The following is a 26,870-nucleotide window of genomic DNA, read 5'->3' on the forward strand; positions in this document are numbered from 1 at the left end:
GGGCGGGGTGATTGACAGGTAGCGGTGGGCGGGGTGATTGACAGGTAGCGGTGGCGGTGGGCGGGGTGAGTGACCGGTAGCGGTGGCGGTGGGCGGGGTGATTGACAGGTGGCGGTGGGCGGGGTGATTGACCGGTGGCGGTGGGGTGGGCGGGGTGATTGACAGGTGGCGGTGAGGTGGGCGGGTGTTCCATTAAGCTCCCGCCCCGCCCCGCCCCGCTGGGTGACTGACTACCTGTGGGCGGGTTGCGGCCTGACAGTGCGGGATCAGGACCCGGGTCGTGGGAGAGGGTTCGGAGCATCCTCCCGGTTATGGAGATGGTGGAGCAGGGCACCGGTCAGGAGCGGCTCACCAGGTACCGGCAGGGCCCGCGGGGGCGGGGCTACATTCAACCGGCGGATCGGGGCCGGGTCGGGGTATCAGGGTGCCGAGTCGGTGCTAAGCCTCTGCTCTCCTTTCCCTTCCAGTACCGATCAGTACGGGTTCGAGCGGCCGGCGGGGCCCGAGCCTGAGCCGCACCGGGAGCTGCTGTCAAATTACGGAGCGGTGCTGAGCCGCCGGGCAATCAAATGGCGCAAACTGCTGCAGCACAGCCGCGTGCAGCGGAGCTTGAGAGGTGAGTCCGAGCCCGGGACCCGGGATAATTGTTTTCCCATTGATAACAGTTTGGCGGTGGTGGGATGAGGTCCAAAGCTCACAGCCATGTCACTCAGGTTTGCTGTTCATCATTACTTGGAGGCTGGGTATGGAAACAAAGTCCTTTGTCTACCTTGAGTGGGTTGCAGAGCGATTAAACTGTTCAAGCTCCACAGTTCCAACTGGTGGAGGCACAGTTGTACCATGGGTTCAGGTGTGTGTTGGACACTGTAGCCAGGAGGATGCTAGTAGTGCATTCATGCCTTCTAAGAAAGAAAAGAAAGACTTGCATTTATATAGCGCTTTGCATCAACTGAGAGTGTCCCAAAACGCTGTACAGCCAATGAAGTACTTTAGAAGTGTAGTCACCGTTGTAATGTAGGAAACGTGGCAGCCAAACATCCCACAACAGCAGTTTACTTTTAGTGATGTTGATTGAGGGATAAATATTGGCCAGGACACCACGGTGAGCTCTTCTTCTAATAGTGCAGCCAGGGCCTCAGTTTAACTGTCTCATCCGAAAGACTGCACCGCCAATAGTGCAGTGCAGCAGTCTCTCAATACTGCATGGGAGCGTCAGCCTAGATTATGGGCTTAAGTCTCTGGAGTAGGACTTGAACCCACAAACTTTGGACTCAGAGGCGAGAGTGCTATCAACTGAGCCATGGCTGCTACTGTGTGGTATCTATGGTGAGTTGTGCTGCTCACTGTGTGCCACTTGGCAGGAGTTCCTGGTACTGCATGTTATGTTTTGGGGTTTTATGGCCGATGTTAGACCCTTGTTCAGTGTCATCGATCACTCCAGTTAGTGGAACTCACATCCACTGTGAACTGACTGTCATTACCTGCCCAATATTGAGCTTTAAAAAATATTGCACCAGCAAGGGCTCATACAACAAGCTCTTGTCACTACCATGTATTGCATGTCACGTGATTCTCCTCATTTTTGGTAGGTGGAACACTATCAGACCGAGGCTCAGCTTAGGTAATTTATGTAACAGTATTCCACATAAATGGTATGTTTACAGCAGTTTCACAAGCTTTCCCAAAAGTCATTGTCCTCCTTGAAGGCAATTCTCCCGCGCTACCTCAATATAACACTGATCCTTGGAGATGGTTGGTCATTTCTTACATGGCGAACACGACCATGGGGCCACATTAGTCCAGTCTGGGTTTGGGCAATCCCAGATAGGCTAAGCACTTGGAGCCTCTGAACTGCACAAATCATGGCCCCTGTCTGTTTCTGATTGTCCCAGACCATGTATTCACCAAAAGAACAGCTGATAACAACCTAGAGACATGAATACCTGCTAACTGAAGCAAACTCCGCTCTATCATGGTCTATATTTTACTTTTCTATACCGGCTCCGGGGCCTATACTCACTGGAGCTGTTCAAAATCTCTTGTTTTAAACCCTTCAGGTGCATGTCACTAGTATGACGTATACCCATTACGGGATTATACCAAAACGGAAGAGTTAACCACAAGTTTATATAATGTATAACTAATAGACATAAATCTTATCAGCAGCTTAGCTAATGAGGATGACGACTATGAATACCAGACACCTTATCACACAGCACATTCTTTGGGCTGTGTGGGTCCCTAGTCTCCTGTATTGATTCTTTACCTTATTGGTACAAGTTCCTGTGCTAATTCCATATTCTAAGGTACTAACTCTTATGTTTCACTAGTGCATTCATTCTCTATGTTGTACATTTACTCTATATACTGTACATTCGGGTGCTGCACATTCATTCCATTTTTGTACATTCACTCTAACAATAACAACTTGCATTTATATAGTGCCTTTAACGTTGTAAATGTCCCAAGGCACTTCACAGGAGTGGTATTAAAAAATTTTGACATCAAGCCACATCAGGAGGTATTAAAGAGGTATGTCTTAAAGGAAGAGAGAGACGGAGAGGTTTAGGGAGGGAATTCTAGAGCTTAGGGTCTAGGCAGCTGAAGGCACGGCTGCCAACGGTGGAGTGAAGAAAATCAGTGATGTGCAAGAGGCCAGAATTGGAGAAGTGCAGAGATCTCGGAGGGTTGTAGAGCTGGAGGTTACAGAGATAGGGAGGGGTGAGGCCATGGAAGGATTTGAAAACCAGGATGAGAATTTTAAAATCGAAGCGTTGCCGGACTGGGAGCCACTGCAGGGATGAACGGGAGTTGCTGCAAATTAGGATACAGACAGCGGAGTTTTGGATGAGCTCAAGTTTATGGAGGGTGCAAGGTGGAAGGCCAGCCAGGAAAGAATTGGAATAGTCAAGTCTAGAGGTTACAAAGGCATGGATGAGGATTTGAGCAGCAGATGAACTGAGGCAGGGGCAGAGATGGGCGATGTTACGGAGGTGGAAGTAGGTGGTCTTGGAGATGGAGAGGATATGTTGTACACCCTATATGTTCAACACTCTCTATATGTTATACATTTACTCTATGTTGCACATTCTCTATGTCTCCCCCACAAGTGGAAATATATTCTCTATGTCTACCCTGTCGAACCCCATCATAATTTTAAAGACCTCTATCAGGTCACCTCAGTGAAAAGAGCCCCAGCCTGTTCAGTCTATCCTGATAGCTGTACCCTCTCAGTTCTGGTATTATCTTTGTAAATCCTTTCTGCACTTTCCCCAATGCTTTTATATCTCTTTTGTAATATGGAGACCAGACTGTGCACAATACTCAGTGTAGACTAATTAAGGTTCTATATAAGTTTAACATAACTTCTCTGCATTTGAATTCTGTTCCTCTAGAAATGCACCCCCATGCTATGTTTGCACTCTTGATGACTTTGTTAACCTGCGTTGCTACTTTTAACGATTTGTGAATCTGTACCCCTAGATCCCTTTGCTCCTATACCCCATTTAGACTCTTGTTATCCAAGGAGTAGGTGGCCTCCTTATTCCTCCTACCAAAAAGCACCACATCGCACTTACCTATATTGAAATTCATTCGCCATTCTCTCAACCATTCTGCAAGTTTGTTAATGTCTTGTATTTTGTCACATTCTTCCTTAGAATTAACTATGCCCCCCAATTTGGTGTTATCCCCAAATTTTGATATTGTACTTCTGATTCCCAATCCCAAATAATTTATGTAAATGGAGAACAGTGGTCCCAGCACCAATATTTGTGGAACACCACTTCCCACCTTTCACCAGTCTGAGTATCAGCATAGAAACAGGCCATTCTGCCCAACTGATCTATGCTGGTGTTTATGCTCCAAACCAGCTTCTACCCACTGTATTTACTTCATCTCACCCTATCAACATACCCTTCTATTCCTTTCTCCCACATGTACATATCTAGCTTCCCCTTAAATGCATCTATGCTGTTTGCCTCAACTATTCCATGTGGTAGCGAGTTCTACATTCTAACCACTATCTAAGTAAAGAAGTTTCTCCTAAATTCCCTATTGGATTTATCCTATATTTATGGCTCCTAGTTTTGGACTCTGCCACAAGTGGAAACATCTTCTCTATGTCTACCCTATCAAACCCTTCCATAATTTTAAAGACCTCTATCAGGTGACCCATCAGCCTTCTCTTTTCTAAAGAAAAGACCCCCAGCCTGTTCATCCTTTCCCAGTAAGTATAACTTCTCCTTTCTGGTGTCATCCTTTTAAATCTTTTTTTGCACCTTCTCCGGTGCCTCTAGATGTTGAGGCTGGGTCAGTTTTGCATTCTGACTATTGGTTCAATCCGTTCCTACTTTGTGAGTATTTTTAATCCAAAGATGCTGCTATTTTGTTGGATAGTACAAATCTTCTAAATTCCATCAATATAGAGTGAAGATTATGTAATTGGATCTTTTTAATCAGGCATCAATCTCCTAATTTAGCCTGTACTGTCAATTGTAAAGCATGTTTTTTAATAGAGTATTTCAGGAAGTGAATAAGTGCTTGTTTTGTAACTGAAAGGCTCTTTCATTCAGAGTTAAAGATGTAAGAGAATGAAGATGTTTGTCATGTGCAAAGTAGTTTGTATACTCTAATCAACAGATGCCAACACAGTTCTCTGTTGAGTAACTATACCCCAATCTCCTCACATACAGAGCAGTGGATAGTGAGGGGTCTAGACTGGAGGAGGAAAGGGAAGATTGTCAGGAGAGGGGGGGAAATAAAGGCTTTTAAGGGGGCTTTTGAAGGTGGGGCAGGTGAAGATTCTGAAGGAGAATTTTCTAGTGGGTGGGGCATGGTGACTTTAATATATGTGCTTTTAGATGTTTTGTCTGGCTTAATTTTTTAAAGTGTAAACCCAACAGATAACTTTAAACCTATCGATGTAGTGAGAAGAGATAATCTGCTACCCATACAGAAATATTTTGGGACATATTTGAAATTCTTGTGTAAAAGAAATGTTTTCTGTGTGAGTGCTGCTGGTCACATTGGGGGAGTCTGGCTGGGCAGTTCTGTTGAGCCCAGAAGCATAAAGGAACTGAGGACAAGTGGACTGAAGCACTCTGGGTAAATAATGTGTCCTTGGTAGTTTGCACCTTTCTGTGCTCTGTAATGCCCAGGAGCAGTTCCCCTGATGTCAGCAACACTCAGCCTGGATACAAACATCTTTTAAAAAGAAACCAACTAAAATAGACAGCAAAGTAAATGAGCAATATCTTGACAAATTCAAGAATTGAAGATAAAGAAATAATACACCCCCATAATCAGAATAAAAAAGATTTCTCTCGACCACCATTGAAGCTGGCTGATCTGTGAGATATTCTTTTGTGTTTCAAATTTTAACTACTTGCTTTTATTCCCATTAAAGTGAAACGATATATCAGAAAAGGCATTCCAAACGAGTATCGTAGTCTTATCTGGATGACTGTTAGTGGAGCCCAGGCACAGATGGAAAAAAATCCAGGTTACTATAAGAAACTGCTGGAAATGGAGGAAGATCCAAAGCTGGTTGAAGCTGTAAGAACAGGTACCTAATATAACATCATTTATGCAATAATAACTCAGAGATGTCCTATGTCATTGCTGATGGTAAGTTGGCACTTTATGACAACAGGGATGTTGTACTGTGAAGCACATAATGTATTTAATTTTGGTTTAAACCCTTATTTTGGATGTTAGAAATTTTAGTTACTGAGGGAAAAATGGCAGATGAAAATATTTCAGAGAGGCTATTTAGAGATTTGTGGGTATCTGTACAGCCTGGCTATCAATCAGTGTGATAGGTTTACATGGAGTTTTCCATTATAAATGTGGACACAGCAATTTATAATGGTAAAAGTTGACACAAAAGTGTGACAGAACTGTGACAATAGGAAGTCAAGTGGTACAGGCAGGAAGTGTGCGGATGTATATTTTTAATGTAGATAAACATAAATTATTAGTCGACCTCTTGCGGTGATACACATGCAAAGTTAGAGACGATGGCTTCCCTTACCTTTCTGTGCCGTCTTTGTGTTGCTGTTTCTCTCTGTCTCTTTTTTGTCCCCCTCTTTTCTCGTTCCTCAACTCTTGTGTCTATGTTTTTCTTTCAGGTTGGAGGTTGTGACTTGCTGTAGCAGGGGAAGACCCTATTCCTCATTCTAATTCAGATTTTTTTTTTTAAAAAGTGAGTTGAATTTTGAAAGATGGAAATGAATAGGAAGGGCAGATAGAATGGGCTAGTGGGGGGAATAGGTTGATGTTGAGGGAGTCTCTCACCACCCACCCTTGGGAGAGGTATGTGGATGGAGGATCAAGTGTGAGATGAATACAGGGAAGAAAGGAGTAGGGGAGGATACAGGGGTTGAGCAGGTAGTTTAAAGGGGAAAAAGTAGGGGTAGAGGTGGGGCAAGGAGGTGGAGGAAGTGTGAGTGTTTGTGAGGGATGGGAAGAGAACTGCTTAGGACCACATTTTTCCTGTAACCCCCAGCCCAAATGCAGCCTGCAGGCATTGGTGGCTCCACTTATTGCCAGGCCACCCACTAATGCCTGCACCTGAATGGGAAGAAGAAAAACAGTTTGAGAAAATGAAAAGAAAAGAGAGCGAAGCAGAGTTATGGAGGAAAAGCAGAAGAAGAAAAAAAGAGATGGAGAGAAACAGCAACATAAACAGTTACCATAGACCATAGAGTTTACAGCATGCAGGAGTGCGCCCATCGTGCTAGCTCTCTTCCCATACCCCTATATCTTTATTCAAATATTTATCCAAATTTCCCTTAAAAGATACAATATTGTCTCAGTGATGCTGCAACATTTCCTGTTATACCATACGCTTGAATTTTTCTAAGAAGCTTCTTGTGAGACACCTTATCGAATGCTTTCTAAAATCCATATACACTGCACCAAGTTCTCCTGCTTTATCGCATGCAACATAACTGGAGACGACGTGTGTGTGTGTGTCTATTATTTATTTATATATATATATATAATATCGCTTATTTATATATATATCGCTTGTATTGTATTAGCTCTTACCCTTATTTATTGTTTAGTTTGAGACCTTCAATGAAACACTCCAAACACCTTAGTCCCCCTGAGGACAGGCTGTATTTTTAATATGTAGATTCCCCAATAATACAACTCATATATGATGAATAGTTTGAACTCATTTAGTATAAGAGATTCTACAAAGGAATAATTATTGTAATATTCATACAATATTTGTTATATAGTAAGATTCATAATCTAACAATCTGTGTCCGTAAGCTAATGGACTTCCCTTTTTTGTGCAAGCCTCTCCTTGTCTCTGTCTCCTCTTCTGTATGCCTCTTGCACAATTTTTGTCTGTCTCTCTCTGTGTCTGATATTTTATGTAGATCTCACTAGCTCTCTCTTCCCCCCCCCCCCCCCACCTTCTTTTGTTTCCCCAGTCTGTTTGTACTATTTCCTTTTCACTTGCCAAGGAGAGCTGAGCACTGGACCTCAAGATAGCCACGGTGATAATCTTGAGCTCATTGCCCCAAGTGTCTGATTGACATACACTGAAGTAAGTAAACAAATTTGGGAGTCTCTGCTTTGTCCTAGTTTTCCGTTTGGTAACTATATTGCCCAGAAGGACTTTTAAAATAAATAATGACTTACCAGAACAGTCGGAAACAGTCTTGGTTTATGAGTGGAGTCACATGCCCACTTGCAAGCAGTAACCTGCAACAGTTGCTACCCCAAATGTCCCAAGCAGCACCCATGTTCATATACTAAACGCTGCCTGTTGGTTAACTTTACTACATTGCAGCCAGCAGTGGAGATTCTAGAAAATAATAGTTGGGTTCAACTTTCCTTGCCACTATTCATTGCTGTAATGAAGAGTAAGAAAGTGCCAGGCATTAAATAGCTCCCTCCTCTGCTTCTATCAGGGCCGCTATTTGTGGAGGCCCCTCTCCTGTGCATTTTGGCGTCTCTTTCGCAAGGGGAGAAAGAACAGACGTGTGAGTAAGGGTGACAGGGTAATGGATGCATTGCTTTGGATGAGGCTGCCCATGAAAGTGATGCATCAGGGGGTGACTATCAGACAGATTCACGACACTGCATCAGGATTGGGATGAATGGGAGTGGTGGGCTCACAAATGGGGAGGTGAGGAAATGCATAGAAATTGATGGTAAGTTGATAATGAAACTTAAGTGGGTGTGAGGAATAGGCTTGGCAAGACAGAGTGGTGGAGAGTGATGTGAATCAGTAACTGTACTCACTTTTCCTGACCCGGTTAGGTCATGAAAGTGCTTCCTGCACTGCACCCACGACCTTGGCATAGTGCTCCTGCTGCTCACCTCCTCTGCTACCTCAAGCCAGGCCTTCCTGGTGGCAGAGGCAGGGCGCTTCCTCCTGTCCCCCAGGTATAGGACTTCCCTCCTTCTACTCACACCGGCCAGTAGCAACTCAAATGAGGAGTCAGAATAGCGGGGTACTGGCTTTGCTTTGTGAATATCACACATTGAATATCGCAGTTCGTTTTAAAGTAAAGTAAGGAAATCATTAAAGATCTGTTTATTCAAGAATAGAAATGATTACATAGAATTTACACGAGCCTCCTCCTACACTATTTACTTCCTATCAGCATATCCTTCTATTCCTTTCTCCCTCATGTACTTATCTAGCTTCCCCTTAAATGCATCTTTACTATTCGCCTCAACCATTCCATGTAGTTCCATATTCTCACTACTCTCTGCATAAAGATGTTTCTCCTGAATTCCTCATTGGATTTATTAGTGACTATCTTATATTTATGGCCCCTAGTTTTGCACTCTCACACAAGTGGAAGCATCTTCTTTGTGTCTACCCTTCATAATTTTAAAGACCTCTATCAGGTCACCTCTCAGTCTTCTCTGTTCTAGAGAGAAGAACCCCAGCCTGTTCAGTCTTTCCAGATAATTATACCCTCTCAGTTCTGGTATCATCCTTGTAAATCTTTTTTGTACTTTCTCCAGTGCTTCTATATCCTTTTTGTATTATGGAAACCAGAACTGCGCACAGTACTCCAAGTGTGGTTTCACCGAGGTTCTATATAAGTTTAACATAATTTCTCTGCTTTTGAATTCTTTTCCTCTGGAAATAAACTCCAGTGCTTTGTTTGCACTTTTTATAGACTTATTAATCTGCGTCGCTACTTTTAGTGATTTGTGTATCAATACCCCGAGATCCCTTTGCTCCTCTACCCCATTTAGACTCTTATTATCCAAAGAATAGGTGGCCTCCTTATTCCTCCAAAATGCAACACATCACACTTATCTATATTGAAATTCATTTACCATTTACACGCCCATTCTGCAAATTTGTTAACATATTTTGTCACAGTCTTCCTCAGTATTAACTATACTGCCCAATTTGGTATCATCTGCAAGTTTTTGATATTGTACTTCTGATTCCGGAGTCCAAATCGTTTATATAAATAGAGAACAGCACAGATCCCTGTAGAACACCATTTCCCAACTTCCGCCAGTCTGAGTAACTACCTTTAACCTCTACTGTCGGTTTTCTGTTTTCTTAGAATCATAGAGAGTTATGACACAGAAGGAGGCCATTCGGCCCATCATGTCCGTGCCGGCTGATAAAGAGCTATCCAGCTTAATCCCTCTTTCCAGCACTTGGTCCGTAGCCCTGTAGGTTACGGCACTTCAAGTGCACAGCCAAGTACTTTTTAAATGAGTTGAGGGTTTCTGCCTCTACCACCCTTTCAGGCAGTGAGTTCCAGACCCGCACCACCCTCTGGGTGAAAAAAATTCTCCTCAGCTCCTGTCTAATCCTTCTACCAATTACTTTAAATCTATGTCCCTGGTCACAGACCCCTCTGCTAAGGGAAATAGATCCTCCCTATCCACTCTATCTAGTCCTGTCATACTTGCCCCTGACTCCACATGCTCTGACCTTAGTCATGAGTCTACTACACGGTACCTTTTATTGAAGGCTTTTTGAAAGTCCACCTAGATCACATTCGCTGCATTACCCTTTTCTACTCTTTCTCTTCTTCAAAGAATTCAATAAGATTTGTCAAGCATGACCTTCCCTTTTGAGTTCCGTGCTGACTATTCTTTATTATATTTTTGGTTTCTAGATGATTTTCTATTACATCTTTGGGTAACGATTCCAATATCTTTCCTTCCACCAACATTAAGCTAACTGGTCTATAGTTCACTGGATTAGTTCACTGGACTTGTTCTATCTCCCTTTTTTAAACATAGGAATAACATTAGCTGTCCGCCAGTCCTCTAGCACTATTCCCTTTCATAGCCTCTGCTATCTCTTCCCTAGTTTCTTTGAGTATGCACGGATGCAATCCATCCAGACCCGGGGTTATATACTCTCAAGTTTTGCTGGTTTATCAATTATCTCCCTCCTTTCTATCTTAAATATCCTTTTTAATCTTTTCTACTTAAGTCATGTTCGTCTTGTTAGTCTCCCTGGTAAAAACTGAGGCAAATTAACTATTCATTATTTCTGCCATTTCACCTGCGAGTTTATCTTGTACATCCCTTAGTGGCCCTATCTGTGTCTTAATTTTCCTGTTATTTATGTGTCAATAGAATGCTTTACTATTTCTTTTTATATTCTTTGATAATTTCATTTTGCAATTCCTCTTTGCCTTCCAAATTGTTTTATTAACTTCATTCCTAACCTCTTCATATTCCCTTTTGTCATCCTCAACCTTTATTGTCTATGTACTTAGTGTATGCCTTTTGCGTTCGATTCAAATTGACCCTTAACTCTTTATTCATCTATGGTTTCTCATTATTGGCTAGTTTGTACTTGTTTTTTAGCTGAATATATTTCTCCTGAACGCTCTTGATCACCTTTCTAAATATTTCCCACGGCTGTTCTATCTCTCTATCTTCCCTTGTTCCATTCTCATCCCCTCATAATTAGCTATTTTTCAATCTATTACTGTGGTCTTTATCTCTCTCATTCATTATCTTAAACCTTATTATGTTGTGATCGCTATTACCTAGATGCTCCCATACGCTTACTTCTCTTATCTGCTCTGGTTCATTTTCCATTACTAGATCCGGCAGTGATTCTTATCTCATGCTTCTCATATTGGGTAAGAAAGGAATCCTGTACACACTGTAAAAACTCCATTCCCTTTTCCCCTTCCCCTTCTCTTCTTGCCAGTTTAATTGAGGGTAGTTGAAATCTCCCATGATTATTATTTGATGTCTTTTACTCATTTCATATATTTGCCTGCATATTTCTCCCTCCATTTCCTTTCCACCATTAGGTGGTCTGTAGTATACCCCCATTTGCGTGATCGATCCCTTCTTATCCTTTATCTCAATTCAATTTTCTACTGCCATTATATTATCTCTAATTAGTACAGCTACCCCACCCACTTCTTCATTCCATTGCTAAATACGCAATATCCTGCAATATTTAACTGCCAATCCTGTTCTTTCTGCAGCCATGTTTCAATTATCCCTACTACATCTGGCTCCTCTCTATGAATTATTGCCTCCAGTTCCCCCCTTTTGTTTTGGATGGTGTGCACATTGCTGTACAAACAATGTAATTTGTTTTTAATTAGCGTTCCTCTCTTTTATTTTTAACAAACATTTTATATTTGTGTTCTATAATTTTATCTGTTCCCTGACCGTTTATGTTACCCTTATTCCTTTTGCTTGGTCTAACCGTTACTCTTCTCTCTTATCTTTAGGCTACTGTTGTTTCTACCAGATCTCCCCCACCACCCCGTCTTACTAGTTTAAAGTCTTATCTACAGGTTGAAAATTGTTAGTAAAAGGCTAGTTATTTGCAAATGATCATTAACCCTCTGATACCACAAATTGATGTCTATATATGTGGCTAATTTAACCCTCTGATATTACAGATTGGCCCCTACATCTGTGATTAGTTTAACCCTCTGATATTGCAGAACGATCCCCAATATTTGGTGCTCGGTTGTCATCCCATAAGTCCAGTGGTTGTCCCCACTCGTTAGTTATAGGGTTTGCCCATCAATTGCTGTTGAGTGAACTGCAGATGTTAGCGCACTGGAGACTGCCTCTGTTCACGGGCATGGCTTTTCTATATCGGTGCCATTTAATGTTTTCAACTTTAAGGCATGCCCCAAAATGCTTCACAAATGAGCCTAAGGAAAACGGGCACTGAAGGAGGAAGGGTGACTGAACACTTGGTTAAAGTTGGGCTTTGAGAAGGTTTTTAAAGGTGAAGCGTGAGGCAGAGAGGTTTAGAGAATTCTAGAAAGTAGACCAAGGCATTTGAAGGCTCTGCTACCAATGGTGGGGCAGGAGCGAGGTGCCAGCAGCCTTTGCCAATTCTCCTGTTCCTCTGTTACCACTGTACCGTCAGTAGTGAGTGGCCTATACCCCCTCGCACTGACTTTGTGTTACAGACGCTGTCCGTGTTCAAATTCAAGCCAGAGTCCAAAGAATGGCCCACTTGGGACAACATATCAGGCAGGAGGAGGTTGCAGAGATCTAGTGGGTCCAGAACAGGCCACAGATTTATAGACAATGACGAGGATTTAAAATATAAAGGGGACAAGCAGCCATTAGCTCATTGAGGACAGGGGTTCTGGGTGAGCAGGACTAAGCGCAGCATAGGATGCTTGTGTCAGAGCTTGGGACAGGTTGGAGTTTATGGACAGAGGAGGATGAGAGGCCAGCACGGGAAGTGGCAGCGTTGGGAGGTGACAAAGGCACGCAAGGGGAAGTAACAGTGGCAAATGGAATTTAACCCGAAAAAGTGCGAGGTGATGCACTTTGGAGGGACTAACAAGGCAAGGGAATACACAATGAATGGGAGGACCCTAGGCAAGACAGAGGGTCAGAGGGATCTTGGTGTGCAAGTTCACAGATCCCTGAAGGCGGCGGAACAGGTAGATAAGGTGGTAAAGAAGGCATATGGGATACTTGCCTTTATTAGCCGAGGCATAGAATATAAGAGCAAGGAGGTTATGATGGAGCTGTATAAAACACTGGTTAGGCCACAGCTGGAGTACTGTGTGCAGTTCTGGTCGCCACACTACAGGAAGGATGTGATCGCTTTGGAGAGGGTGCAGAGGAGATTCACCAGGATGTTACCAGGGCTGGAGCGCTTCAGCTATGAAGAGAGACTGGGAAGATTGGGTTTGTTTTCCTTGGAGCAGAGGAGGCTGAGGGGGGACATGATTGAGGTGTACAAAATTATGAGGGGCACAGATAGGATGGATACTAAGGAGCTTTTTCCCTTCGTTGAGGGTTCTATAACAAGGGGACATAGATTCAAGGTAAAAGGCGGGAGGTTTAGAGGGGATTTGAGAGAGAACTTTTTCACCCAGAGGGTGGTTGGAGTCTGGAACTCACTGCCTGAAAGGGTTGTGGAGGCAGGAACCCTCAACATTCAAGAAGCATTTGGATGAGCACTTGAAATGCCATAGCATACAAGGCTACGGACCAAATGCTGGAATATGGGATTAGAGTAGACAGGGCTGATGGCCGGCGCGGACACGATGGGCCGAAGGGCCTCTATCCGTGCTGTATAACTCTATGACTCTATGACTCTATGTGGGGTTTGACTTGATGCTGAGCATTAAACAGGGTGACAGGACTCTGAACAGTTTGGTTTTTTTTTGTGTGACCAGAGAGGGGGATCTAGTGTATCAAACCGCTAGGAGCGCTTTCACTACACAGACTGCAGCGGTTCAAGAAGCCACCACCTTCTTGGGGCAACTCAGGATGGGTATTAAATGCCGGTCTCGCCAGCGATGCCCATATCCCCTGATGAATAAAAAGGTACATAACAATAATACAAGATGCAACACTTCATTAACTCAAACACGGACAGCGTCTGTAACACAGTCAGTGCGAGGGGGTTTAGGCTGCTCACTAATGACAGTACATTGGTAACAGAGGAACAGAACAATTGAGGAAGGCTGCTGAGCTGTCAAGTCAAGTAGACTTGAAAGTATTAGGGTTCTTCCCACTCCAAAACTTGTCTCCAGCCAACAAAGAGGGCACGGTGCCAATCCACCATAGTGAATAGACTGATAGTGCAAATAGTTGTAAGGAAGTGCTTCTGGTGAGATCAACATCAATGGCTGCATTGTTTAATTTTCTTCACTGCCATTTCTAGGCACACAGAATGTGGGTTCTACCTTACCCAGACACACTTCTAGTACAAATTCCAAGTGATCAGTCACCCGTCCTGGATGAATATTAAAAATATGTAAACTTTCTTATGATCAGAGATGGTGGTGGAGCTAATTTGACAACTTTTGACTTGAGGTCGATGTGACTGCTTCATTCAATAAGAAGTAGATTTTAGAGCAGGATTAAATGGACAGTGAATTCCTGCATTGTGGGATGTTTGGCTTGCCATACATGTACCAGGCTGTGATTATTACAATACTGAAGATGGGTGAGTGAGGAATACTGAGGCAGGGAGCAGGGAATCGATATTTGGGCATCTACGTTGAGCATTGTGATGTGTTGTTCCGCTGTCCAACCCTGTATCAGGAGGGAACAGCCAAGCTCCCCTGAGATTGTGATCTCCAAGGTGAAAGGAAGATGCTTGTTATTGAGTGAGGCCATTCCAATGCTGTCTGACTGGTTGAGGTGGGTCTCTTGTAGAAATCCCTCACTTGCTGCTCTTTGAGAAAAATCGGTATGTTCTTCTGTTTTGGTGATTCAGACCAGGGATTTGGCTCCAGTTTTGTTTAGGAGGCTGCTTTTGTCCAGTACAGTAGCACCTTGGGTGTTGCCCAGAGATAGGGGAGCTGCCCCTGTTGAGTGTGGGGGTTCCCTCCTCCTGTGGGGCTCCCAGTATTGAGGTTATCGTCCCCAACCCATTGTGGTCCCATGTCTCTATGGAAGTGCTCCCCCTAGGGTCTGTCTCTCTGGTCATACCTATGCAATGCAATGGATACCTTTTTCCCCAGTGCAGTGTTTGAAACACGTTCCCGTTCATTCCTCCTGTTCCCACCTTCCAAGATTACAGTTTGTTTTCGGGGGTGTGTGATGGGGAGTAATTCTCTTTTGAAAGTTGGGTGGAGGGTTGGAGGTAACCTGACTCTGCTCCCCACCCCATGCCTAGCTCTGTGCCCAGCCGCCCCCACAGTGTGCACATAGAATTTACAGCACAGGAACAGGCCATTCAGCCCAACTGATCTATGCCGGTGTTTATGCTCCACATGAGCCCCCTCCGTCCCCTCTTCATCTCACCCTATCAACATATCCTTCTATCCCTTTGTCCCTCATTTGCTTTTCTAGCTTCCCCTTAAATGCATCAAGTCGGCACAGGTTGGCTGACTGGCAGGGCTGGTGACTGGCATCGATGTTATTCTGTGAAGCTTGATCATGATGTATTATGCAGAGTGCAATGATCATGTATTTCATGAGTAAACTATTTGACATCAATTATAACTAGCTAAATGGCTTCTGAGGCAGTTTGCCTTAAAACCACATAGTCTTTTGATCTGGGTGTGAACTGGATTGTTGTTTCATTTTCTGTGAGCTTAGGCACGGAGTTTGTGAGCAAGTATTGAGACACTGAAATGTTAAATCCACACCCTTTCTACTTACCTTTATTATATTTCAAGGTCAGGATGAGGCCATGAAAGGATGTCAAATAGATTCATGCAAGAGAAAAATGAGTGGTGGAATCGGTGAAACCATACTGTTTAATGATGTATCAGAACATTTCATGCTGAGACTTAAAAGCAAAATTGTTTGCTTTTATTTTCAGACATTAACAGAACATTTCCTGACAATGTACAGTTTCGCAGAACTGCTAACCCCTGCTTACAGCATGCACTTTTCAACATTTTGGTGGCATATGGAAACCACAACAAAACAGTCGGCTATTGCCAGGTACGTAGTGTCTGATTTTAAAAGTAGTATGATCAGATTGGTATGTAGTGTAGGTTCTACTTGGATACTTATTGATACTGTTCTATCATTACATATGCGTTTTTAAAAGTGTAGGAGAAATGTTCTTGATGTGCTGATTGAATACAAACTTAATTTACACACATGCTTGTGACACATAGGAATTGTGTTCTGTTTGGATACATGTCAAAAAGCTATGATAATGAGCACCTAAGACAGAATCTTTGCATTCTTAAAGTTAAATGGCTGCCTGGATAGTTTGTCTGTCTTACAATCATCTAATCTTTTGATAAAGGTGTGAACTAGATTGTTGTTTAGTTTATTGTGTGTTAAGGGAGGGAGTTTGTGAGCAACTATTGCAATTCTTGGCAGGGCAAATTGATAAGGCGGTTAAGAAAGTGTATGAGATACTTGGCTTCGTAAATAGGGGCATTGAATACAAAAACAAGGAACTCATGCTAAACCTTTACAAATCACTGGTTAGGCTTCAGCTGGAGTATTGTGTCCAATTCTGGACACCACACTTTGGGAAGGAAGTCAAGGCCTTAGAGGGTGCAGAGGAGGTTAATCAGGATGATACCAAGGATGAGGGACTTGAGTTATGTGGAGAGATTGAAGAAGCTGGGGTTGTCTGCAGAAGGTTACGGGGAAACCTGATAGAGGTTTTCAAAATTATGAGGGGTTTTGACAGAGCAAGTAGGGAGAAACTGTGTCCTCTGGCAAGTGGGTCGGTAACCAGAGGTCATAGATTTAAAATAATTGGCAAAAGAACTAAAGGGGAAATCAGGAGAAATTTTTTCAGAGTTGTTATGATCTGGAACGCACTACCTGAAAGGGTGGGAGAAGCAGATTCCATAGGAACTTTCAAAAGGCAAATGGACATGTACTTGAAGAGGACTAATTTGCAGAGTTATGGAGAAAAAGCTGAGGAGTGGGACTAAATTGGATAACTCTTTCAAAGAGCCGGCACAGGCGCGACAGGCGGAATGACCTCCATCTGTGCTGTAAGATTCTATGATTCTTTGGCTGCAGACACTGAAATGTTGATTCAGCTGAGTCCAGGCACTGTGAATATACTCCCTTATTACCATTTCATGCAGCCATCTTCATTTTATAGTTTAGTCTTAGATATTTTAATTGAATCTCCATTTTTGCCATGTCAAAACAGGTTTTGATTTATAATGGTTTGACAAGGAATTGAGAGTGCTAAACATTGTGAATCATGGGTTGGTCTGTACTGGGCTGTGCTGGGGTCGGTCTGGGCTGTGCTTGGGTCGGTAAGTTAAACTTACCTCTTTTCAATGATGATAAGGTTGAACGTGGGGGCCCTTACAGAGGGATATAAGATTCTGAGTGGAATGGAAAAGGTTAATTCCCAGCACTATTTCCAGTTAAACAACAACCACGGGACAAGGGGACATGGGTACAAACTGGGAATAGGTTAGTTCAGGATTGAAGAAAAAGGAAAATACTGCAGTTGCTGGAAATCTGAAACCAAACTGGAAACACTCAGCTGGTCAGGCAGCCTCTGTGGAGATAACAGACAAGACTTTTGGGGTATGGACCCTTCTTCAGAACACCCTTCCCAGATCTGGGGATGTCCTGTTTGCGCTCTCCACAAACTCAATCCTGATACCAAGAAGCAGTTCACACAGAGTGATCAATACCTGAAGAAGCGAGTGGAGGCACAAACTTGAGAGAGTGTGTGTGTCTCTCTTTTTCTCTCTCTCTCTCTCACCACCTGCCTGAATATCTGTCTCTCACACTCTCACTGTGTCTGTTGAGTGCTCTTGACCTTGTTGTCTGTCTTATTGCCTTTGTATGTGTTCGCTTATTTATTTTTCTGTTTTTCTTTATTTCACATTTGTGTCTGTCTTTCCCCCACCCCCTCTTATTCCACCTGCTCCTGTCCCCCATCATCTTATTCCTCCTCCTCCTCCCCCTCCTCTCACGGTCATCTTATTCCTCCTCCTCCTCCTCCTCCTCTCACGGTCGTCTTATTCCTCCTCCTCCTCCTCCTCCTCCTCCTCTCACGGTCGTCTTATTCCTCCTCCTCCTCCTCCTCTCACGGTCGTCTTATTCCTCCTCCTCCTCCTCCTCCTCCTCTCACGGTCGTCTTATTCCTCCTCCTCCTCCTCCTCACGGTCGTCTTATTCCTCTCCTCCTCCTCCTCCTCCTCTCACGGTCGTCTTATTCCTCCTCCTCCTCCTCCTCCTCCTCTCACGGTCGTCTTATTCCTCCTCCTCCTCCTCCTCCTCCTCTCACGGTCGTCTTATTCCTCCTCCTCCTCCTCCTCTCACGGTCGTCTTATTCCTCCTCCTCCTCCTCCTCCTCCTCTCACGGTCGTCTTATTCCTCCTCCTCCTCCTCCTCTCACGGTCGTCTTATTCCTCCTCCCCTCCTCCTCTCACGGTCGTCTTATTCCTCCTCCTCCTCCTCTCACGGTCGTCTTATTCCTCCTCCTCCTCCTCCTCTCACGGTCGTCTTATTCCTCCTCCTCCTCCTCCTCTCACGGTCGTCTTATTCCTCCTCCTCCTCCTCCTCTCACGGTCGTCTTATTCCTCCTCCTCCTCCTCCTCTCACGGTCGTCTTATTCCTCCTCCTCCTCCTCCTCTCACGGTCGTCTTATTCCTCCTCCTCCTCCTCTCTCACGGTCGTCTTATTCCTCCTCCTCCTCCTCCTCTCACGGTCGTCTTATTCCTCCTCCTCCTCCTCCTCTCACGGTCGTCTTATTCCTCCTCCTCCTCCTCCTCTCACGGTCGTCTTATTCCTCCTCCTCCTCCTCCTCTCACGGTCGTCTTATTCCTCCTCCTCCTCCTCTCACGGTCGTCTTATTCCTCCTCCTCCTCCTCCTCTCACGTCGTCTTATTCCTCCTCCTCCTCCTCCTCCTCCTCTCACGGTCGTCTTATTCCTCCTCCTCCTCCTCCTCTCACGGTCGTCTTATTCCTCCTCCTCCTCCTCCTCTCACGGTCGTCTTATTCCTCCTCCTCCTCCTCCTCTCACGGTCGTCTTATTCCTCCTCCTCCTCCTCCTCTCACGGTCGTCTTATTCCTCCTCCTCCTCCTCCTCTCACGGTCGTCTTATTCCTCCTCCTCCTCCTCCTCTCACGGTCGTCTTATTCCTCCTCCTCCTCCTCCTCCTCCTCCTCTCACGGTCGTCTTATTCCTCCTCCTCCTCCTCCTCTCACGGTCGTCTTATTCCTCCCTCCTCCTCCTCCTCTCACGGTCGTCTTATTCCTCCTCCTCCCCTCCTCCTCCTCTCACGGTCGTCTTATTCCTCCTCCTCCTCCTCCTCCTCCTCTCACGGTCGTCTTATTCCTCCTCCTCCTCCTCCTCCTCCTCCTCCTCTCACGGTCGTCTTATTCCTCCTCCTCCTCCTCCTCCTCCTCCTCTCACGGTCGTCTTATTCCTCCTCCTCCTCCTCCTCCTCCTCCTCTCACGGTCGTCTTATTCCTCCTCCTCCTCCTCCTCCTCCTCTCACGGTCGTCTTATTTTCCTCCTCCTCCTCCTCCTCCTCCTCTCACGGTCGTCTTATTCCTCCTCCTCCTCCTCCCTCTCACGGTCGTCTTATTCCTCCTCCTCCTCCTCCTCTCTCACGGTCGTCTTATTCCTCCTCCTCCTCCTCCTCCTCCTCCTCCTCTCACGGTCGTCTTATTCCTCCTCCTCCTCCTCTCCTCCTCCTCTCACGGTCGTCTATTCCTCCTCCTCCTCCTCCTCCTCCTCCTCTCACGGTCGTCTTATTCCTCCTCCTCCTCCTCCTCCTCCTCCTCCTCTCACGGTCGTCTTATTCCTCCTCCTCCTCCTCCTCCTCCTCCTCCTCTCACGGTCGTCTTATTCCTCCTCCTCCTCCTCCTCCTCCTCCTCCTCTCACGGTCGTCTTATTCCTCCTCCTCCTCCTCCTCCTCCTCCTCTCTCACGGTCGTCTTATTCCTCCTCCTCCTCCTCCTCCTCCTCCTCCTCTCACGGTCGTCTTATTCCTCCTCCTCCTCCTCCTCCTCCTCCTCCTCTCACGGTCGTCTTATTCCTCCTCCTCCTCCTCCTCCTCCTCCTCCTCCTCTCACGGTCGTCTTATTCCTCCTCCTCCTCCTCCTCCTCCTCCTCCTCTCACGGTCGTCTTATTCCTCCTCCTCCTCCTCCTCCTCCTCCTCCTCTCACGGTCGTCTTATTCCTCCTCCTCCTCCTCCTCCTCCTCCTCCTCTCACGGTCGTCTTATTCCTCCTCCTCCTCCTCCTCCTCCTCCTCCTCTCACGGTCGTCTTATTCCTCCTCCTCCTCCTCCTCCTCCTCCTCCTCTCACGGTCGTCTTATTCCTCCTCCTCCTCCTCCTCTCCTCTCACGGTCGTCTTATTCCTCCTCCTCCTCCTCCTCCTCCTCTCACGGTCGTCTTATTCCTCCTCCTCCTCCTCCTCCTCCTCCTCCTCCTCTCACGGTCGTCTTATTCCTCCTCCTCCTCCTCCTCCTCCTCCTCCTCCTCTCACGGTCGTCTTATTCCTCCTCCTCCTCCTCCTCCTCCTCCTCCTCTCACGGTCGTCTTATTCCTCCTCCTCCTCCTCCTCCTCCTCCTCCTCTCACGGTCGTCTTATTCCTCCTCCTCCTCCTCCTCCTCCTCCTCCTCCTCTCACGGTCGTCTTATTCCTCCTCCTCCTCCTCCTCCTCCTCCTCCTCTCACGGTCGTCTTATTCCTCCTCCTCCTCCTCCTCCTCTCACGGTCGTCTTATTCCTCCTCCTCCTCCTCCTCTCACGTCGTCTATTCCTCCTCCTCCTCCTCCTCCTCCTCCTCTCACGGTCGTCTTATTCCTCCTCCTCCTCCTCCTCCTCCTCCTCCTCTCACGGTCGTCTTATTCCTCCTCCTCCTCCTCCTCCTCCTCCTCCTCTCACGGTCGTCTTATTCCTCCTCCTCCTCCTCCTCCTCCTCCTCCTCTCACGGTCGTCTTATTCCTCCTCTCCTCCTCCTCCTCCTCTCACGGTCGTCTTATTCCTCCTCCTCCTCCTCCTCCTCCTCCTCCTCTCACGGTCGTCTTATTCCTCCTCCTCCTCCTCCTCCTCCTCCTCCTCTCACGGTCGTCTTATTCCTCCTCCTCCTCCTCCTCCTCCTCCTCCTCTCACGGTCGTCTTATTCCTCCTCCTCCTCCTCCTCCTCCTCTCACGGTCGTCTTATTCCTCCTCCTCCTCCTCCTCCTCCTCCTCCTCTCACGGTCGTCTTATTCCTCCTCCTCCTCCTCCTCCTCCTCCTCCTCTCACGGTCGTCTTATTCCTCCTCCTCCTCCTCCTCCTCCTCCTCCTCCTCTCACGGTCGTCTTATTCCTCCTCCTCCTCCTCCTCCTCTCACGGTCGTCTTATTCCTCCTCCTCCTCCTCCTCCTCCTCCTCCTCTCACGGTCGTCTTATTCCTCCTCCTCCTCCTCCTCCTCCTCCTCCTCTCACGGTCGTCTTATTCCTCCTCCTCCTCCTCCTCCTCCTCCTCCTCTCACGGTCGTCTTATTCCTCCTCCTCCTCCTCCTCCTCTCACGGTCGTCTTATTCCTCCTCCTCCTCCTCCTCCTCCTCCTCCTCTCACGGTCGTCTTATTCCTCCTCCTCCTCCTCCTCCTCCTCCTCCTCCTCTCACGGTCGTCTTATTCCTCCTCTCCTCCTCCTCCTCCTCCTCCTCCTCTCACGGTCGTCTTATTCCTCCTCCTCCTCCTCCTCCTCCTCCTCCTCTCACGGTCGTCTTATTCCTCCTCCTCCTCCTCCTCCTCCTCCTCCTCTCACGGTCGTCTTATTCCTCCTCCTCCTCCTCCTCCTCCTCCTCCTCTCACGGTCGTCTTATTCCTCCTCCTCCTCCTCCTCCTCCTCCTCCTCTCACGGTCGTCTTATTCCTCCTCCTCCTCCTCCTCCTCCTCCTCCTCTCACGGTCGTCTTATTCCTCCTCCTCCTCCTCCTCCTCCTCCTCCTCTCACGGTCGTCTTATTCCTCCTCCTCCTCCTCCTCCTCCTCCTCCTCCTCTCACGGTCGTCTTATTCCTCCTCCTCCTCCTCCTCCTCCTCCTCCTCCTCTCACGGTCGTCTTATTCCTCCTCCTCCTCCTCCTCCTCCTCCTCCTCTCACGGTCGTCTTATTCCTCCTCCTCCTCCTCCTCCTCCTCCTCCTCTCACGGTCGTCTTATTCCTCCTCCTCCTCCTCCTCCTCCTCCTCCTCTCACGGTCGTCTTATTCCTCCTCCTCCTCCTCCTCCTCCTCCTCCTCTCACGGTCGTCTTATTCCTCCTCCTCCTCCTCCTCCTCCTCCTCCTCTCACGGTCGTCTTATTCCTCCTCCTCCTCCTCCTCCTCCTCCTCCTCTCACGGTCGTCTTATTCCTCCTCCTCCTCCTCCTCCTCCTCCTCCTCTCACGGTCGTCTTATTCCTCCTCCTCCTCCTCCTCCTCCTCCTCCTCTCACGGTCGTCTTATTCCTCCTCCTCCTCCTCCTCCTCCTCCTCCTCTCACGGTCGTCTTATTCCTCCTCCTCCTCCTCCTCCTCCTCCTCCTCTCACGGTCGTCTTATTCCTCCTCCTCCTCCTCCTCCTCCTCCTCCTCCTCTCACGGTCGTCTTATTCCTCCTCCTCCTCCTCCTCCTCCTCCTCCCTCACGGTCGTCTTATTCCTCCTCCTCCTCCTCCTCCTCCTCCTCCTCTCACGGTCGTCTTATTCCTCCTCCTCCTCCTCCTCCTCCTCCTCCTCTCACGGTCGTCTTATTCCTCCTCCTCCTCCTCCTCCTCCTCCTCCTCTCACGGTCGTCTTATTCCTCCTCCTCCTCCTCCTCCTCCTCTCACGGTCGTCTTATTCCTCCCTCCTCCTCCTCCTCCTCCTCCTCTCACGGTCGTCTTATTCCTCCTCCTCCTCTCTCCTCCTCCTCCTCTCACGGTCGTCTTATTCCTCCTCCTCCTCCTCCTCCTCCTCCTCCTCTCACGGTCGTCTTATTCCTCCTCCTCCTCCTCCTCCTCCTCCTCTCACGGTCGTCTTATTCCTCCTCCTCCTCCTCCTCCTCCTCCTCACGGTCGTCTTATTCCTCCTCCTCCTCCTCCTCCTCCTCCTCTCACGGTCGTCTTATTCCTCCTCCTCCTCCTCCTCCTCCTCCTCTCACGGTCGTCTTATTCCTCCTCCTCCTCCTCCTCCTCCTCCTCACGGTCGTCTTATTCCTCCTCCTCCTCCTCCTCCTCCTCCTCTCACGGTCGTCTTATTCCTCCTCCTCCTCCTCCTCCTCCTCTCACGGTCGTCTTATTCCTCCTCCTCCTCCTCCTCCTCCTCTCACGGTCGTCTTATTCCTCCTCCTCCTCCTCCTCCTCCTCTCACGGTCGTCTTATTCCTCCTCCTCCTCCTCCTCCTCCTCTCACGGTCGTCTTATTCCTCCTCCTCCTCCTCCTCCTCCTCCTCCTCTCACGGTCGTCTTATTCCTCCTCCTCCTCCTCCTCCTCCTCCTCCTCTCACGGTCGTCTTATTCCTCCTCCTCCTCCTCCTCCTCCTCCTCCTCTCACGGTCGTCTTATTCCTCCTCCTCCTCCTCCTCCTCCTCCTCCTCTCACGGTCGTCTTATTCCTCCTCCTCCTCCTCTCCTCCTCTCACGGTCGTCTTATTCCTCCTCCTCCTCCTCCTCCTCCTCCTCACGGTCGTCTTATTCCTCCTCCTCCTCCTCCTCCTCCTCCTCACGGTCGTCTTATTCCTCCTCCTCCTCCTCCTCCTCCTCTCACGGTCGTCTTATTCTCCTCCTCCTCCTCCTCCTCCTCCTCCTCCTCTCACGGTCGTCTTATTCCTCCTCCTCCTCCTCCTCCTCCTCTCACGGTCGTCTTATTCCTCCTCCTCCTCCTCCTCCTCCTCCTCCTCACGGTCGTCTTATTCCTCCTCCTCCTCCTCCTCCTCCTCCTCCTCTCACGGTCGTCTTATTCCTCCTCCTCCTCCTCCGTCCTCCTCCTCCTCCTCTCACGGTCGTCTTATTCCTCCTCCTCCTCCTCCTCCTCCTCCTCCTCTCACGGTCGTCTTATTCCTCCTCCTCCTCCTCCTCCTCCTCCCTCACGGTCGTCTTATTCCTCCTCCTCCTCCTCCTCCTCCTCTCACGGTCGTCTTATTCCTCCTCCTCCTCCTCCTCCTCCTCCTCTCACGGTCGTCTTATTCCTCCTCCTCCTCCTCCTCCTCCTCTCACGGTCGTCTTATTCCTCCTCCTCCTCCTCCTCCTCCTCCTCCTCACGGTCGTCTTATTCCTCCTCCTCCTCCTCCTCCTCCTCCTCCTCCTCTCACGGTCGTCTTATTCCTCCTCCTCCTCTCCTCCTCCTCCTCCTCTCACGGTCGTCTTATTCCTCCTCCTCCTCCTCCTCCTCCTCCTCCTCTCACGGTCGTCTTATTCCTCCTCCTCCTCCCTCCTCCTCCTCCTCCTCTCACGGTCGTCTTATTCCTCCTCCTCCTCCTCCTCCTCCTCCTCCTCCTCACGGTCGTCTTATTCCTCCTCCTCCTCCTCCTCCTCCTCCTCTCACGGTCGTCTTATTCCTCCTCCTCCTCCTCCTCCTCCTCTCACGGTCGTCTTATTCCTCCTCCTCCTCCTCCTCCTCCTCTCACGGTCGTCTTATTCCTCCTCCTCCTCCTCCTCCTCCTCTCACGGTCGTCTTATTCCTCCTCCTCCTCCTCCTCCTCCTCTCACGGTCGTCTTATTCCTCCTCCTCCTCCTCCTCCTCCTCTCACGGTCGTCTTATTCCTCCTCCTCCTCCTCCTCCTCCTCTCACGGTCGTCTTATTCCTCCTCCTCCTCCTCCTCCTCCTCTCACGGTCGTCTTATTCCTCCTCCTCCTCCTCCTCCTCCTCTCACGGTCGTCTTATTCCTCCTCCTCCTCCTCCTCCTCCTCTCACGGTCGTCTTATTCCTCCTCCTCCTCCTCTCCTCCTCCTCTCACGGTCGTCTTATTCCTCCTCCTCCTCCTCCTCCTCCTCTCACGGTCGTCTTATTCCTCCTCCTCCTCCTCCTCCTCTCTCACGGTCGTCTTATTCCTCCTCCTCCTCCTCCTCCTCCTCTCACGGTCGTCTTATTCCTCCTCCTCCTCCTCCTCCTCCTCCTCCTCTCACGGTCGTCTTATTCCTCCTCCTCCTCCTCCTCCTCTCTCACGGTCGTCTTATTCCTCCTCCTCCTCCTCCTCCTCCTCCTCCTCTCACGGTCGTCTTATTCCTCCTCCTCCTCCTCCTCCTCCTCCTCTCACGGTCGTCTTATTCCTCCTCCTCCTCCTCCTCCTCCTCTCACGGTCGTCTTATTCCTCCTCCTCCTCCTCCTCCTCCTCTCACGGTCGTCTTATTCCTCCTCCTCCTCCTCCTCCTCCTCCTCTCACGGTCGTCTTATTCCTCCTCCTCCTCCTCCTCCTCCTCTCACGGTCGTCTTATTCCTCCTCCTCCTCCTCCTCCTCCTCTCACGGTCGTCTTATTCCTCCTCCTCCTCCTCCTCCTCCTCTCACGGTCGTCTTATTCCTCCTCCTCCTCCTCCTCCTCCTCTCACGGTCGTCTTATTCCTCCTCCTCCTCCTCCTCCTCCTCTCACGGTCGTCTTATTCCTCCTCCTCCTCCTCCTCCTCCTCTCACGGTCGTCTTATTCCTCCTCCTCCTCCTCCTCCTCCTCCTCTCACGGTCGTCTTATTCCTCCTCCTCCTCCTCCTCCTCCTCTCACGGTCGTCTTATTCCTCCTCCTCCTCCTCCTCCTCCTCTCACGGTCGTCTTATTCCTCCTCCTCCTCCTCCTCCTCCTCTCACGGTCGTCTTATTCCTCCTCCTCCTCCTCCTCCTCCTCTCACGGTCGTCTTATTCCTCCTCCTCCTCCTCCTCCTCCTCCTCTCACGGTCGTCTTATTCCTCCTCCTCCTCCTCCTCCTCCTCTCACGGTCGTCTTATTCCTCCTCCTCCTCCTCCTCCTCCTCTCACGGTCGTCTTATTCCTCCTCCTCCTCCTCCTCCTCCTCTCACGGTCGTCTTATTCCTCCTCCTCCTCCTCCTCCTCCTCCTCTCTCACGGTCGTCTTATTCCTCCTCCTCCTCCTCCTCCTCCTCTCACGGTCGTCTTATTCCTCCTCCTCCTCCTCCTCCTCCTCCTCTCACGGTCGTCTTATTCCTCCTCCTCCTCCTCCTCCTCCTCTCACGGTCGTCTTATTCCTCCTCCTCCTCCTCCTCCTCCTCCTCTCACGGTCGTCTTATTCCTCCTCCTCCTCCTCCTCCTCCTCCTCTCACGGTCGTCTTATTCCTCCTCCTCCTCCTCCTCCTCCTCCTCTCACGGTCGTCTTATTCCTCCTCCTCCTCCTCCTCCTCCTCCTCTCACGGTCGTCTTATTCCTCCTCCTCCTCCTCCTCCTCCTCCTCTCACGGTCGTCTTATTCCTCCTCCTCCTCCTCCTCCTCCTCCTCCTCTCACGGTCGTCTTATTCCTCCTCCTCCTCCTCCTCCTCCTCCTCCTCTCACGGTCGTCTTATTCCTCCTCCTCCGTCCTCCTCCTCCTCCTCCTCTCACGGTCGTCTTATTCCTCCTCCTCCTCCTCCTCCTCCTCCTCCTCTCACGGTCGTCTTATTCCCTCCTCCTCCTCCTCCTCCTCTCACGGTCGTCTTATTCCTCCTCCTCCTCCTCCTCCTCTCACGGTCGTCTTATTCCTCCTCCTCCTCCTCCTCCTCTCACGGTCGTCTTATTCCTCCTCCTCCTCCTCCTCCTCCTCTCACGGTCGTCTTATTCCTCCTCCTCCTCCTCCTCCTCTCACGGTCGTCTTATTCCTCCTCCTCCTCCTCCTCCTCTCACGGTCGTCTTATTCCTCCTCCTCCTCCTCCTCCTCTCACGGTCGTCTTATTCCTCCTCCTCCTCCTCCTCCTCTCACGGTCGTCTTATTCCTCCTCCTCCTCCTCCTCCTCTCACGGTCGTCTTATTCCTCCTCCTCCTCCTCCTCCTCTCACGGTCGTCTTATTCCTCCTCCTCCTCCTCCTCCTCTCACGGTCGTCTTATTCCTCCTCCTCCTCCTCCTCCTCTCACGGTCGT

The 26,870-nt window shown here is 48.5% G+C and overlaps 1 protein-coding gene across 1 annotated transcript in view; it reads left to right on the forward strand.

The window, feature by feature from the left end:
* The first annotated feature begins 226 nt into the window (after positions 1-226).
* Positions 227-26,870, forward strand: part of grtp1a (growth hormone regulated TBC protein 1a) — a 57,223-nt gene continuing 30,579 nt past the window's right edge. The window contains exons 1-4 of the mRNA XM_067992475.1: positions 227-355; positions 468-616; positions 5,408-5,566; positions 15,749-15,873. Of these exons, the coding sequence (XP_067848576.1) occupies positions 312-355; positions 468-616; positions 5,408-5,566; positions 15,749-15,873 (477 nt within the window). The 5' untranslated portion in view covers positions 227-311. The remainder of the gene's footprint in view (positions 356-467; positions 617-5,407; positions 5,567-15,748; positions 15,874-26,870) is intronic.

The sequence above is a fragment of the Heptranchias perlo genome, chromosome 11 (genome assembly GCF_035084215.1).
Source record: "Heptranchias perlo isolate sHepPer1 chromosome 11, sHepPer1.hap1, whole genome shotgun sequence".
NCBI lineage: Eukaryota > Metazoa > Chordata > Chondrichthyes > Hexanchiformes > Hexanchidae > Heptranchias > Heptranchias perlo.